At 37.9% G+C, this 14351-nt stretch overlaps 1 protein-coding gene across 2 annotated transcripts in view; it reads left to right on the top strand.

The window, feature by feature from the left end:
- The window catches only part of LOC127791188 (beta-galactosidase 17), an 82797-nt gene that overhangs the window by 57502 nt on the left and 10944 nt on the right, over positions 1 to 14351 (top strand). For both annotated transcript variants that reach the window (XM_052321024.1, XM_052321023.1), the window contains exons 12-15: positions 7210 to 7397; positions 7503 to 7574; positions 9812 to 9961; positions 10764 to 10814. In XM_052321024.1, coding sequence (XP_052176984.1) covers positions 7210 to 7397; positions 7503 to 7574; positions 9812 to 9961; positions 10764 to 10814 — 461 coding nt within the window. The remainder of the gene's footprint in view (positions 1 to 7209; positions 7398 to 7502; positions 7575 to 9811; positions 9962 to 10763; positions 10815 to 14351) is intronic.

The raw sequence follows: 14351 nt of genomic DNA, 5'->3' as shown, positions 1-14351 counted from the left end.
AGGAATAGATTGTTGTATTGCTGGCTGTTGATAAATGGAGGCATTACCTAGAAGGGAACCTCTTTGTGATTAAGACAGATCATTAAAGCCTCCAATTCCTACTCCAGCAAAGGCTTCACACTCATCTACAAAGGAAAGGCGTGTCAAAATTATTAGGGTTGGATTACACGATCCAATATCAGAAGGGAAAAGAGAATGTAATGGCGAATGCCCTCTTAAGAAAGGAAGAGAAGGTGCTTTGCCAAGCTATCACTGTTGTGGTACCTGATTGGGTCAAGGATGTAGTTGGAAGTTATGGGGAAATGGATTGGTTGGGGAGCTTATTAACTCAATTGGTTGTCCAACCAAATGGCTCCCAGGGTTATACCCTCTCCAATGGAGTGATTAGATTTAAGGGGAGGCTAGTAGTGGGGGATGGCGAGCTGTTGAAGGGAAGAATTTTGAAAACACTGCATCGTTCACCTTTGAGAGGCCACTCAAGAGTGAGAGCTACCTATTACAAGGTGAGGTAGTTTTTTTTTTTGGCTAGGACTGAAGAAGGACGTGGTGAATTTTTGTGTTATCCTCTGAGACTTGCCAACGTTGTAAGCAAGAGCAAGTAGCCTACCCTGGGTTACTACAGCCGTTGGCCATACCTAAACAAACATGGGAAGGAATCTCTATGGACTTTGTAGAGGGATTACCCAAGTCGGAGGGGAAGGATGTAATTTGGTGGTAGTGGATCAACTGTCCAAATTTTCCCACTTCCTCAGTTTAACCCATCCTTTTTCGACTCAAGAAGTGGCTAGGTTGTTTTTAGATTCGGTGGTTAAGATTCACGGAGTCCCCAAGTCCATTGTGTCCAATAGGGATAAGATTTTTACAGGAGTTATTCAGGAGTTTGGGAGTTGGGCTGTACATGTCAACAACCCACCATCCAGAAATTGATGGGCAAACTGAAATGGTGAATTTAATGCTTTGAAGCATACTTGAGGTGCATGTGTTTTACTAAGCCTAAAAGTTAGAACAAGTGGCTATCGTTAGCGCAATGGTGGTACAACTCTAGTTACACCACAATGCTATCAAGATAACCCCTTTTGAAGCAACATTTAGCTACAACCCTCCCTTGCTACCAGCAATTCCTAATTCCCCGACCACTATGGTGGCAATGGAACACTACTTGTAACAGAGACATGATGCGGTCACCAATCAAGACCCGGCCCAAAGCCGACCCGACCACGGCGGAACAATATTTTAGTACTTCTTAAGTTTTAGAATTCTACTTGGTTTAGGATTCTACTTTATGTTATTTTAATACTTCTTAAGTTTTTAGAATTCTACTTGATTTAAGATTCAATTTCATGTTTCTACTTGATTTAGGATTCTACTTCATGTTGGATTAGGATTTATTTCTATTAGGATTCTAGTTGGATTTTGTTTTCCAAATATTAGATGGATTTGGATTAGCCAAATACTATAAATATGCCTAGGATCTAGAGTTTGAAATCAAGTTTTTTTTAATCAAATTTCAGCAACCTATTTGGGTTTTCTTAGCAAAACAGTCTTGTTTTTACGTCTTCTTGAAATCCATGTTTCGGCCATTGAAGTTTGCTCTTTCAAGGGTTTATTTTGGTGTGTTTTCTTCACACTCGCGCTACACGCTACGTCAGGTGGTATCAGAGCGGTTAATCAACCAATCAGATGGCCAATCTTGAAGGTAACGGTAGCAACCAGCCTTGTGATGGTGATTAGGGGTTGTCCGCAGTTTGGAGAGCAATCGAAGAACAACGGGAAGTAACTCGTACTATCAAGCAGCGATTGGAGCAACATAGCATCCAATTGGGCACCTTACTACGAGTTGATGATGACAGGAACCTGAATAATGGGGTGAATCAAGCCGGAGCGGGAAGACCACCCATTAATCATGTCCTTGTTAATCCTAAAAGACCAGTGATTGAAGATAGTGATGAAGAGGATGATTTTGGTCGAGCAATAGCTAACCCTGGTGGTAGAGGGGTTAGGAGGAATGCGCATCAGCACAACCACTGGGGCAACGATGAGTATAAACTAAAAGTTGATATTCCCACTTTTAGTGGAGATCTTGATATTGAGGGCTTCTTGGATTGGATCACTGAGGTTGACCGTTTTTTCGAATATATAGAGATCCCAGATGAACGACAAGTAAAGTTAGTGGCTTACAGGTTGAAGGGCGGTGCATCTGTTTGTTGTGAGCGATTAAGAGAAACGAGATGGAGGGAAGGCCGACAGCCAGTTCAGACATGGAGATGAATGAAGCAACTATTAAGAGGTAGGTTTTTGCCCCCTGACTATGAACAATATATGTTTGAAGCTTATCAAAGATGTGCACAGGGAATGAAGAGTGTGAATGAATATACCTCTGAGTTTTTACGATTAGCGGAGAGAAACCAATTGTCAGAAAGTGACAATCAACAAGCAGCTCGTTACTTGAATGGATTGAAGCCTGCTATTCGTGATAAAATTGGGGTTCAGATGGTTCTAAGTGTGCAAGAAGCAAGGAACTTAGCTTTAAAGGCTGAGTTAATGTTGAGTGAGAGATCTCGTAATGACAACTATCGTCGGTATAGTGGGAATGAAAATAAACAAGTAGCTTTTGATAAAGGCAAGTCGGTTCAAGGAGCGCAACCCTTCAATCCACCCCATACAGTCAACCCTAATAAGGCTACAACGGGGGGGAACATTCGAGATACTACTTCTAATCTTCCAAAATCCCCTAATCCTTATGCAAAGCCTATTCTTTTAAAATGTTTCAAGTGCAATGAGGTTGGGCATCAATCTAGTGATTGTCCAAGGAGGAAAACAGTTAACATTGTAGAAAATGAAGAGGAAGATGTTGCTGAAGAGGAAGTATATTGCGGGCCTGATGGGGAGGATGACGAAGAAGATTATGGACATTGGCAATATACCTGTGTAGTGAGGAAGTTAATGCTATCTCAAAAGAATGAAGATACTACTCAACGGCATAAGCTTTTTCGCACGAGGTGTATGGTGAAAGGAAAAATCTTTGAGTTGATTATTGATAGTGGAAGTTAGGAGAACATCATAGGGAGAGACGTGGTGGCAAAGATGCAGTTAACTCCTGAAAAACATCCAAGCCCTTACATGATTGGATGGATCAAAGAAGTTGGTGGCATACATGTGGATGAACGTTGCAGGGTGCCTTTCTCTATTGGTAAGTACTCCGACGAAGTCTATTGTGATATTGTTGATATGGATGCTTGCCATATTTTATTTAGGAGTCCTTGGCAATTTTATTGGTAAATTCGTTGTGGTGTATTTTGATGATATTTTGATATACAGTAAGTCTATTAATGAGCATGAGGGGCATATTCGAGAGGTGCTTAGTGTGTTGAGGGAAAACAAACTTTATGCTAATTTGAAGAAGTGTACTTTTATGAGTGAGAGCTTGTTGTTCTTGGGCTTTGTTATAAGTAAAGAGAGCGTAAAGGTAGATGAGGAAAAAGTGCGAGCTATTAGAGAGTGGCTAACTCCTAAAAATGTCAGTGATGTGCGAAGTTTCCATGGGTTAGCAACTTTCTATAGGCGGTTTATCAAACACTTTAGTAGTATTGTGGCTCCAATTACTGAGTGTTTAAAGAAAGGAAAGTTCCATTGGGTAAAGAACAAGAGCAAAGTTTCACCTTGATAGAAGATAAATTATGTACCGCTCCTGTCTTAGCTTTGCCAAGCTTTGACAAATTGTTTGAGGTTGAGTGTGATGCAAGTGGAGTGGGTATAGGTGCTGTGTTGTCCCAAGAGAAGAGACCAATTGCATTTTTCAGTGAGAAGTTGTGTGAAGCCAGAAGAAAGTGGTCTACTTATGATAAGGAGTTTTATGCAGTAGTGAGGGCTCTTAAGATATGGGAACATTACTTGACTGCCAAAGAATTTGTTCTTTACACGGATCACCAAGCCCTTAAGTACTTGAGTAGCCAAAGGCAATTGAAGAGTGATATGCATGCTAGATGGTCTGCTTTTATTGATAAATTTTCATATAAAATTGTACATAAGTCGGGACAGCATAATCGAGTGGCAAACGCTTTGAGTAGGCGTGTGGATTTGATCAAGACCCTTAGTGTTGAGATTGTTGGGTTTGAGTGCTTGAAAGAATTATATGCGATAGACGAGGATTTCAAACATGTGTGGGAACAATGCATGTCTCAACAACCATCAGGAGATTTCTATGTGCATGATGGGTTTCTCATGAAGGGAAATCAGTTGTGCATCCCTTGCACATCTCTTCGTGAGAAAATTATTCGGGATTTGCATGGTGGTGGCTTAGCAGGGCATCTTGGCAGAGACAAGACTATTGAAGCTGTTATGGGAAGGTATTATTGGCCAAGAGCAAGGAGAGATGTTTCTATTATTGTAGTGAGGTGTTATATATGTCAAACAGCTAAGGGGCACTCTTCTAACGCCGGTCTCTACATGCCATTGCCTGTTCCCAATGCTATTTGGGAAGATTTGTCTATGGACTTCGTGTTGGGTCTACCGCGAACCCAACGAGGTATGGATTCTGTTTTTGTAGTGGTTGACAGGTTTTCCAAGATGGCGCACTTTCTCCCATGCAAGAAGACGACAGATGCAGTAGCTATAGCCAAACTGTTTTTCAAGGAGATTGTTAGATTACATGGAGTCCCTAAAACTATTACTTCGGATCGTGATACAAGGTTTTTGAGTCACTTCTGGATTATCTTGTGGAGAATGTTCGATTCATCTTTGAATTTCAGTAGCACAGCACATCCCCAGACTGATGGACAGACAGAGGTGGTGAATCGTACCTTAGGAAATCTGATTCGCAGTGTTTGCAAAGACAAGCCAAGATAATGGGACCTAGTCATAGCTCAAGCGGAATTTGCCTACAACAACGCCGTGCATAGCTCAACAGGAAGATCACCATTCTCTATTGTATACATGAAAGTTCCTAATCATGCATTGGATTTGGTAAAATTGCCAAAGGTACCAGGTTTCAGTGTTGTAGCTAGTGACTTAGCCGAACACGTTCAAGCAGTTTAGGAAGATGTCAAGAAAAAGTTGCACGAGGCGAATAAGAAGTACAAGGCAGCAACTGACAAGCATAGGAAGCATAAGGTATTTGCGGTTGGAGATGAAGTCATGATATTCTTGAAGAAGGAACGGATTCCTACAGGACAACAGAACAAGTTCAAGCCAAAGAAGTATGGTCCTTACAAGATTACAAAGAAGATCAATGATAATGCTTATGTTATGGATTTGCCAAATCATATGGGTATTTCCAAAACATTCAATGTTGCTGATCTTTTTTTGTATTTGCCGGACGTTGAGTTGTCATACCCAGATCATAATTCGAGGACGAATTCTTCTCAAGTGAAGGTGAATGATGCGCTCACCAATCAAGACCCGGCCCAAAGCCGACCCAACCACGGCGGAACAATATTTTAATACTTCTTAAGTTTTAGAATTCTACTTGGTTTAGGATTCTACTTTATGTTATTTTAATACTTCTTAAGTTTTTAGAATTCTACTTGATTTAGGATTCAATTTCATGTTTCTACTTGATTTAGGATTCTACTTCATGTTGGATTAGGATTTATTTCTATTAGGATTCTAGTTGGATTTTGTTTTCCAAATATTAGATGGATTTGGATTAGCCAAATACTATAAATATGCCTAGGATCTAGAGTTTGTAATCAAGTTTTTCTTAATCAAATTTCAGCAACCTATTTGGGTTTTCTTAGCAAAACAGTCTTATTTTTGCGTCTTCTTGAAAGCCAAGTTTCGGCCATTGAAGTTTGCTCTTTCAAGGATTTATTTTGGTGTGTTTTTTTCACATTCGCGCTACACGCTGCGTCAAGACAGAAGGTACTGATAGTCCTTAAAAGGGAGCTTATGGCAACCCGGAATCAAATGATACAGACTGCCAACCGGAGGAGTGACAGGTTGTTTAATGTGGGGGACAAAGTATTCCTTAATGTTAAATGTTTTTTACAGCTATCCTTTTCAACCACCCTTGCCTCGAAGCTAACCTTAAATACTTTGGGCCATAAACCCCTTGGGGTAGCTCAAGTGGTGGACCACATGGGATCTAGGTGTTGGGTATGCCAAGATTGTGTTCTCGAATTCTGGGTAATGTGGTAGGTATCGCTTTACTACACAAGGGGTCACGGGCACGAGTCTTTGACCCAGTCTTACCCGGCTCAGCCTGATTGTTTGGTTTGGGTCAGTGCCTGTAGGTTATAGGGGAGAAGGTGATGATCTCTATCAAAGGCTTATGTACTGAGACTTCCTCCAATTCCTACGTTACCCAAAAAAAAAAAAAAAAAAAACCACTTTGGGCCATACCCTATATTAGCTAAAGTAGGAGAGGTGCCTTATAGGTTGTAGTTGCCAGCAGGGGTGAAGACACATTCGGTGTTGCATGTCTCATTGCTAAAAAAGTCAGTGGGGCCTAGTGCTTCTACCAGCCCAGATTTGTCCCCTATGGAAGAAGATCTTGAGGAAGTAATTGAACCCCAAGCCATTGTGGACCAAATAATAGTCTACCAAGGCACAACACCCCTAACCCAAGTGTTGGTGCAGTGGACACACCTACACCCTGATCATACCACTTGGGAATACTCGCCAGACTTGTTGAAGCAGTTCCCAAGGGCAACTAACCTACTCTAAATTCTTGAGGGCAAGAATTTTCTCATGGGGAGGGGAATGTTATAAACCTAGGGGTAGATTAGACAATTGGAGGAGGAAGTTTAAACCACTTGTAATGAGTATGTGGTTGAGTAGGTTGTTAGGTGGTTATACCCCTTCATTTGACAGTTGCTTCTCAACAGAAATGAGAAGTCTTTAAAAAGACCACTATAAAAAGTTGATGGACAGTTTTGAAGTAATAACAGAAACTTTCTCTCTTTCTTCCCTCCTGAATCTCCCTCTCAATTTTCTCTCTCTCTCTCTCTCTCTCTATATATATATATATATATTCCTACCCCAATTTCTGTTTTTGTTCTTGGAATTCTTCTTGAATTCCCAAATTGTCCAACCCTCATCTTGGGGCTTGACATTGGGTTTGCATGGAATAATTTTTCTAAAATTAATTTCTAGTGTTTGAACTTAGTGTGCGTCAAGAACTAGGTGAAGATAACCTAAGTGCATAAACTTAAACTAAGTATAAATTGACATATCAGAGTATCATACTTGTGACCATGTTATCATATTCAGCTCTGCGCAGGGTTATAAATAAATACAGCAGATTGTCTCTTCCATCAGTACCTTCTAATAATGAAAAGATAGGATATGGACGAATCCAGCTACAGAAAACTGCATTTTTGTTTGATATACTTAACATCACCAGTCATACTGGTATGGCGGAATCTGAAAATCCAATTTCAATGGAGTCTGCTGGCCAGGTTTATGACTTCTCTGTTGTTTATGAAGTTCATCATCTATGGCTGTTCCTATGCAAAGTGTGGTTGATTTCAAGTTCTGTAAGCATGATTGTGTTTTCTGTTCAGATGTCTGGGTTTTTATTATATGTATCTGAATATGCTGCAAAAGACAATGGGAACGTTCTGTCCATACCAAAGGTACCATTTTCTTCTTTATTTTTGAATTATGCATACATTTTATTTTCCTTAAAATGTAGGTTTTTTTTTTTTTTTAAAAAAAAATTACAAATATCCAATGAAGATCCAAGACCTCTAATGGAAAACAAACCTGGAACAGCTCAAAACATATTCTGAGAAGATTACATGAGAGCTTAGGTTATAAAACCAAAAATGAAAACCAAGCAGATTACCTTAGGTAACATCACCTCAAGGGAAAACGAGAAAATAAAACCTAGCATAAATACTAAAGACCTTCACTCAGCTAGGTCAAAATCAAAATTCTCACTTCTCAAGAGGGTAAAAGAAAGGAACATCCTGGAAGTCTTCGCTTCCCCTATTTCCCTTGAGTTTGTATGTTTTTTTTTTTTTGTATGAAGTCTATAAGGTGAGAGGTTTCTTCTAAGGAGCAACATTTCCAACCTCCTCTCGAGTCCTCCTTATATTTCTCATGATGGGATTTATTGAGTATTTTTTCCCTTCTGATGTTTGAATTATACTTATTGCTGTAGAAATTAACTGTATATATGGTCTGCTGTTCTATTAGCTTAGGGGATGCCAGTTATTATGGTGCATCTATGATTAATATCTCTGTATGATTGAATGATAGGGATATGTTTCCTATTTTGATTTTATTTTGGATTTAGAAATTAGATTTAGATTAAGGTTTATTTGTTACCTTGTTAGTTTGGTTTGTTTTCATTTTTGTTAGATGATTATAGATATTATAGGATTTGGATTGGAATTATGTTAGAATTTAGATTCCTAATCAAACTATAGTTAGGTTTACTTTTGGCCTATAAATAAGGCTCTCGATGTAACTTTTTATTCAGCTTTGATTATTGAATACATTAATATTGATTTCCTCTCCTGGCTGTTCTTTCTTTCTTCTTCTCTTCTTAATCTCTTCTCTTTCTTCCCCATTTTATGCAATTCTTCATTGTTGTCTTGCATCATTGAACCTGCCAAATAATAGAACCTACTTAAATGGTTCAAAGAAGGCGAAAGATAGGTGGAAGGGCATCTCATGCACTTGCTTGAATTTCCTTCACAGTGAATTTAGTTGCTGGAGGGTAGAAGAAGAGCTATACTAATAACCCAGCCTCTCTTTGCCCTATCTGTACTCAAAACTTAGTCATGGTGGTTTGGTTTTCAGATATGGGAAAATTTTCAAATTTTTTTGATGGCCCAAATTTGAAAATGCCACCCATTATTCACACTTCTGATTTGATAGAATAATTGTTGGCATTATTGTCTTTTCATTGCCAACCTAGTCACATAACATCGAAAAGAGGATGAAAATAATGGCAAAGGGTGTAGCTGTGACATATTATAACCTCAGATGATAGGATAATTGATTTGATAGAATAATTGAAGGCATCATCCCTGTTCATTTACTGAACCTAGTGGGTCTGGGGTCTGGGTGTCCAAATGCCAAATGCCTTATGATCTGGGTGTAATTCACTTTTTTTTGAATTACTTGTATACCTGTATATTGTTTTATATTTGTATTTTCAAATCTAAAAGTCTGTATTTCTGGAAATTTATATAATCTGTCGGGATTGAGATATGTGTTACGAGGACTACTGGATTTTCTACATTCGAGTCTAATACCCCATCAATAACTAACCTGCTACAGTCTATGATGACTATGCATGCTACACAACTGTAGAAGTTGAATTTGTTCCTATCTCATAGTTGAACTCATCTATTTGACTGAGAAGTGATTCCTATCAAGTTCAATCAATTACTAGTAAGATTAATATTACTATACTAACAAAAAAAAAACAGTAATGTTACTATGAACTTATCTGGACTATTGCTGACACAGTGAAAGGAATGGTTCATTGAAAAAGCGTTGTTAAGTTGGCTACATCAAGCTTAATTATATGTTTGAATTGAAACCTTCTACTAGTTTTGGACATGGAAATGTGATACAGAGCTCTTCATCATGCCAGTTTTGCTGTTTGCAAAACCAGAGAGGGTTGTTTGAAATATGGTTCATGTGGCTTAGGGCTGCATTATTTTACAAGTATATTTGTTGTTTTTCTTGACTACAAATTTTCATCCCATATCCCATTGTGTTGCCTTCATTTTGCACCCTGAAAGGAAGCTACTCAGTATATTAACTTTTAATCCTAATTCATTCAACAACCAGAAGTTTTGCACAATAATTGAAGTGTGTTGCTGACTTGATGTGGAGTATTTATAATATGTAGGTGCATGACAGAGCTCAAGTGTTTATTTTGTGCCCTTCTAAAGATGATGCTCGAAGGCCTACATATATGGGCACAATAGAGAGATGGTCAAATAAACCTGTTGATCTCCCTTATACTGACTGCCCTTCCAGCATTTGGTTGTTGATTTTGGTATTTGGCTCTCTCTCTCTCTCTCTCAATTATATGACTTTGAGCTTGGGGGTATTCATTCTCAGTAGCTAATTGCTTGTTGAAGTTTTTCAGTCAAATGAATGATTAATCATATATATATCTATGTGTGTGTGTGTTTTACTTTTTGATAAATAAGGAAGGAGTCTTTGCTTAAAACTTCACAGGAATAATCTATTGAACTTAAACTTTTGTATTATTTTTCAACTCTCTGTAGATTGGTTGGTATAATTTAGCCATGGTCCTTTACACACTTTGTTTCCTTGCTTACTGAACTAACTGGAGACTGTGTTATGCCTATTTATACGAATGTTTCTTGGTTTTTAAATCAATCAATATTTTACTTATCATGAGTAATTGGATAAACTAAATCAAACCAGAGTCTAGACTTCTGTACATAATGTAATTGTTTACAGCCAAAATGTCTGGATACATTAATGTAACTACAGTTTCAATTGTCAGCTCTGATTGTGGTTGAATGCATGCCCTTTCTGTGGCTAAATAGCAGGATCATCTTGTCTGTATTATGTGTCCTGAGCAGCTCGTAATCCTAGCTGAAATTTTGAATTTTATATTGATCAAAAGGGGAAGCTACAGTACTAAGTAGGTTCTGTGAAAATTAACTCAGTAAATCCAACTTGGCAATCAAATTGGCAGACCGTAAGGTGTTATCAATAGATTTCTCCACATGGCTTAAAATTATAAAAGTTGTCATGGATCAGTACTTTAGAACATAAATGTAATATATTTTACTTTTTATCACTTCCTTTTCCTTCTCTTATAGGTCGAGAATATGGGCCATGTGAATTATGGGCTATCCATGTTTGACAAGAAGGTAATATCCCTTTCCAAACAAATGTTTATATTGTACATGATGGCATTCTTATATATGATCTGTAATCTCTATGGTGGTTTCTTAAGAATTTTCATTGCTGATGAAGCAATGTCATTATTTTCATGCTAGTTGTAAATCATGAATGCTGTCACCACATAAACAATTATTTGTCATCTGTTGAGTCAGGTGGTTTGAAGAAATTTTTATGTTGGCTCTCATTTTATTCTGAGAAAGATGTGATGAATCACTTAACATAATCCTTTCTGCTGGTTATAATGCGTAGATGTTAGTTATAATGATGTTTGATGGGTTGGGACCTGAAATTACTTTAACCAGGAAAGTTCCCTTTTACCTTGCCCTGAAAAATGTGGTGCACAATTTGTTAACTCAATGACACAAATCAGTCAACAACAAAACTTGGAACAAAAGTTACTTGTTTATTATTTCTTCCCATTCAAAATAAAACAAGGATACATTCAAATAAATGGAAGAAGTCTTCTCTATTCATGCATACGCATATCCCTTTTAACGCCACAATTACACCACTATTATTCCTATCTTATCTCAACTAGTTAAAACTCCACTAACTATTAATGAAAATAACAAAATAATAAAAATCAAACAAATATGAACCAACTCTTTTAAATTACTCTAGCACAATTGCTATTGGGGGGTGGCTTTGTCTTTATCAGATTGCTGTGATCTGTTTTGGGAGTGGTTTATTTAGGTGGCCTTGAACTGTCTGGGTGTAGTTTTATCTTAATTATTAATTAATTTCTCACTTTTTCTCAAAAAAAAGCTATCAGGATAAATTTTGTTCAAATTTGAATTACTCAAAGTCATCTGGAGCAGATGAAGAGAGATAGTATAATCCTTGAGAGTTGGGACCTACAGGAGGAGGTTTATTTGTTCAAAATTGTTCCCCCCCAAAAAAAAAAAATGCTATCAGGAGCAAATGAAGAGAGAGAGAGAGAGAGAGGGAGGGAGAGAGTGAGTATAATCCTAGAGACTCATGCCCCATGCCAATCGTTTGTCTAGTCCTTTTGATCCTGAACAAAGATAGAATTAGTCAAAAAGGGTTATGGCACAATTAAGATCACAAGTGAGTTGACTAACAGAGTAAATTAAAGAGACATTGTGGCAATTATAGAACATATGACAAGGGCAAAGTAGAAAGGGGTTTAGCACTCCCAATACCCTTGACTGATGCTCGAGATCTATGGATATGAAAAAATAGAGACCTGTTACCAAATATGTGGTTAGTAGCACCTGCGTCAAAAATCCATGGATTGAGAGAAAAGGACTGTGTAAAACAAGTATACTCTTCCCTTGAGGAGGTAAAGACCCCAAACTTTGGACTGTGTAAAAATCCAAATATGTGGTTAGTAACCGGTGTGAGCAAAAGATGCAATAGATGACGGGGTTGTGCTGTGTTGCTTGAAACTGAAGGAACCAAGCATACTCTTCCCTTGAGATAGTCATTGAAGAAGACCAACTAAGGGTTGTATTAGTTGCTCAAGGATGACCATGCCTGCTGCCACAGCGGCCACCACCGCCTCTAGAGTTGTGAGACATCTCAACTTGCCAGCCATTCTTACCATCCAGTCCACAAACTGCATCGTGTGGATCCCTATGGTCATCAAACACTGTGCGCAACTCCAAACATGCAGATGTCATCTTCAAGCTCTCGCTTAGTGACACATGGGTCTAAGTTCCCAACATAGACATGAGACATGAGACATCTTCCAGTATTCCAGAAACCCTAAACCAGAACAGCAATACCACACAACTAGAACAGCTACAATGCAATTTAACCAAAAGAGAATGTTGTTCTATCTGAGTTTTGGGAAGGATGGGAACATGAAGAGTTTCTGTCAATGACTGTGACATTGGCTGAGTTACGCAAGAAGGCAGAATCACAACTGAGTTGTGCAATCAGATTGAGATGTGCAAAGGGAACATCAGATCTGATGTTCTCTTCGGATCTAGTAGATCTAGGGCTACTGTCGTCGGAGATGAGTGCTGAGATGATGACAAGAGGGAACCACGCACAGATCTGTTGACAAGACGCAATCTGGGTTGCCTCACCTTGCATCACGTTGTGTTGTAGTCGTCATTGGAATTAGAGGAGTCATTGGAAGGAGGCTTCACAAGAACAGAATGGCAGCATCCTGTCGAAGTAGTCACTGGAATTGGAGGAGTTAGGAGGAGGTGTTGTGAGAAGGATAGTGAGAAAGATGTGTCGTGGACGTGATGGTGACTGAAGGTGCCGACAACAGCTGTTTAAGAAGCTAGGGCTAGTGTTTTTATTTATTTTTTAAATAAAAGGCTAGGGTTAGGGTTTTGCCTCTGATACCTTGTAAAATAAAATAATGTGAAAGTGTATTTAATAAAAGAGGTGTACAACGACTTATATACATGCATGATATTCTAATATAATGACATTATATTCTAAGTATATACACAAAATACATACAAATCAAATCATCTAAGTACATGTAGTTACATAATATAAAGATTGTAATCAAATATCATGATCCTCTTAACAGAAACTTTTTAGAAACATCCTAGAAATTTGAGAGAAACTGTAAAAGAATTGACAAAAGTGTAAAAGTATTTGGAAACAGAAACTAATATTAGTATAAATGTCAATAAAACTTAATTAACAATTGGGTGCTTTTTAAGATATATACATCTTTCTACATAAAGGTTAGAATTAAATAACTCGAAAGGAAATTTAACAGGCATTAAATTATTAAATTTATTGTAATAACATGTACCTCCGTTATGAATATCAAAAAGATTCTAGGTCAGGATCAGATTACACACATCACACGCAGAAATTCACTCTCTACAGTGTTTAAATGGTAAACCTTTGTTATCCTCACAGGTCTAGATAACTGGTCACTCACACTCAAATAAGTCCAGTGATCAAGTCTTGGCACGCTCCATGTCTAACTCTACTAGTGGGGTGGCCTATTTATCCTATTTATAGGCAACTGCCCATTAGGTTTCCTATCTCTCTCTTTCCCTATTCTAAATCAGAATATTGTGAAGCTTCATTTCTATCAGAGTACGTTTACCAAATGAGATCACTCCTCTCTCTATCTGGTTTGAATTTGAGGAAGTATCTAACAATTTCTTTGACTCAAATTCCCTAATATTTCAATTTCATCAAAAAAGTATTTTCTCTTCAGATTCTTTTGATTTTTTTTGTCAAATTGCTGCTTCCAATCTTCATAGGTAAAGAATGACCATCTAAGTTGTTTCCTCTGTATATGATTAACTATTTCCCAACACCAACATATTCGTATCCATGAGACACTAGCTCCTATAGATAAATAATGTTGGCATCTATGGCGGACACATATCTCATGTTGAGAAGTTTTTCTGACAGCTACATTATGAAGTTTCAACTGGACACATCCAACACCTTTAATCTTTAACTTCAACTTATTTCCCTATTGTTGTGGCCATAAAACCTGTGAAGCTTAGGAAGAAAACCCTAGCTTTAATATGTATATACCACTTAATTAA

The sequence above is a fragment of the Diospyros lotus genome, chromosome 14, assembly GCF_014633365.1.
Source record: "Diospyros lotus cultivar Yz01 chromosome 14, ASM1463336v1, whole genome shotgun sequence".
Lineage (NCBI taxonomy): Eukaryota > Viridiplantae > Streptophyta > Magnoliopsida > Ericales > Ebenaceae > Diospyros > Diospyros lotus.
This window is presented reverse-complemented; position numbering and strand designations above follow the sequence as displayed.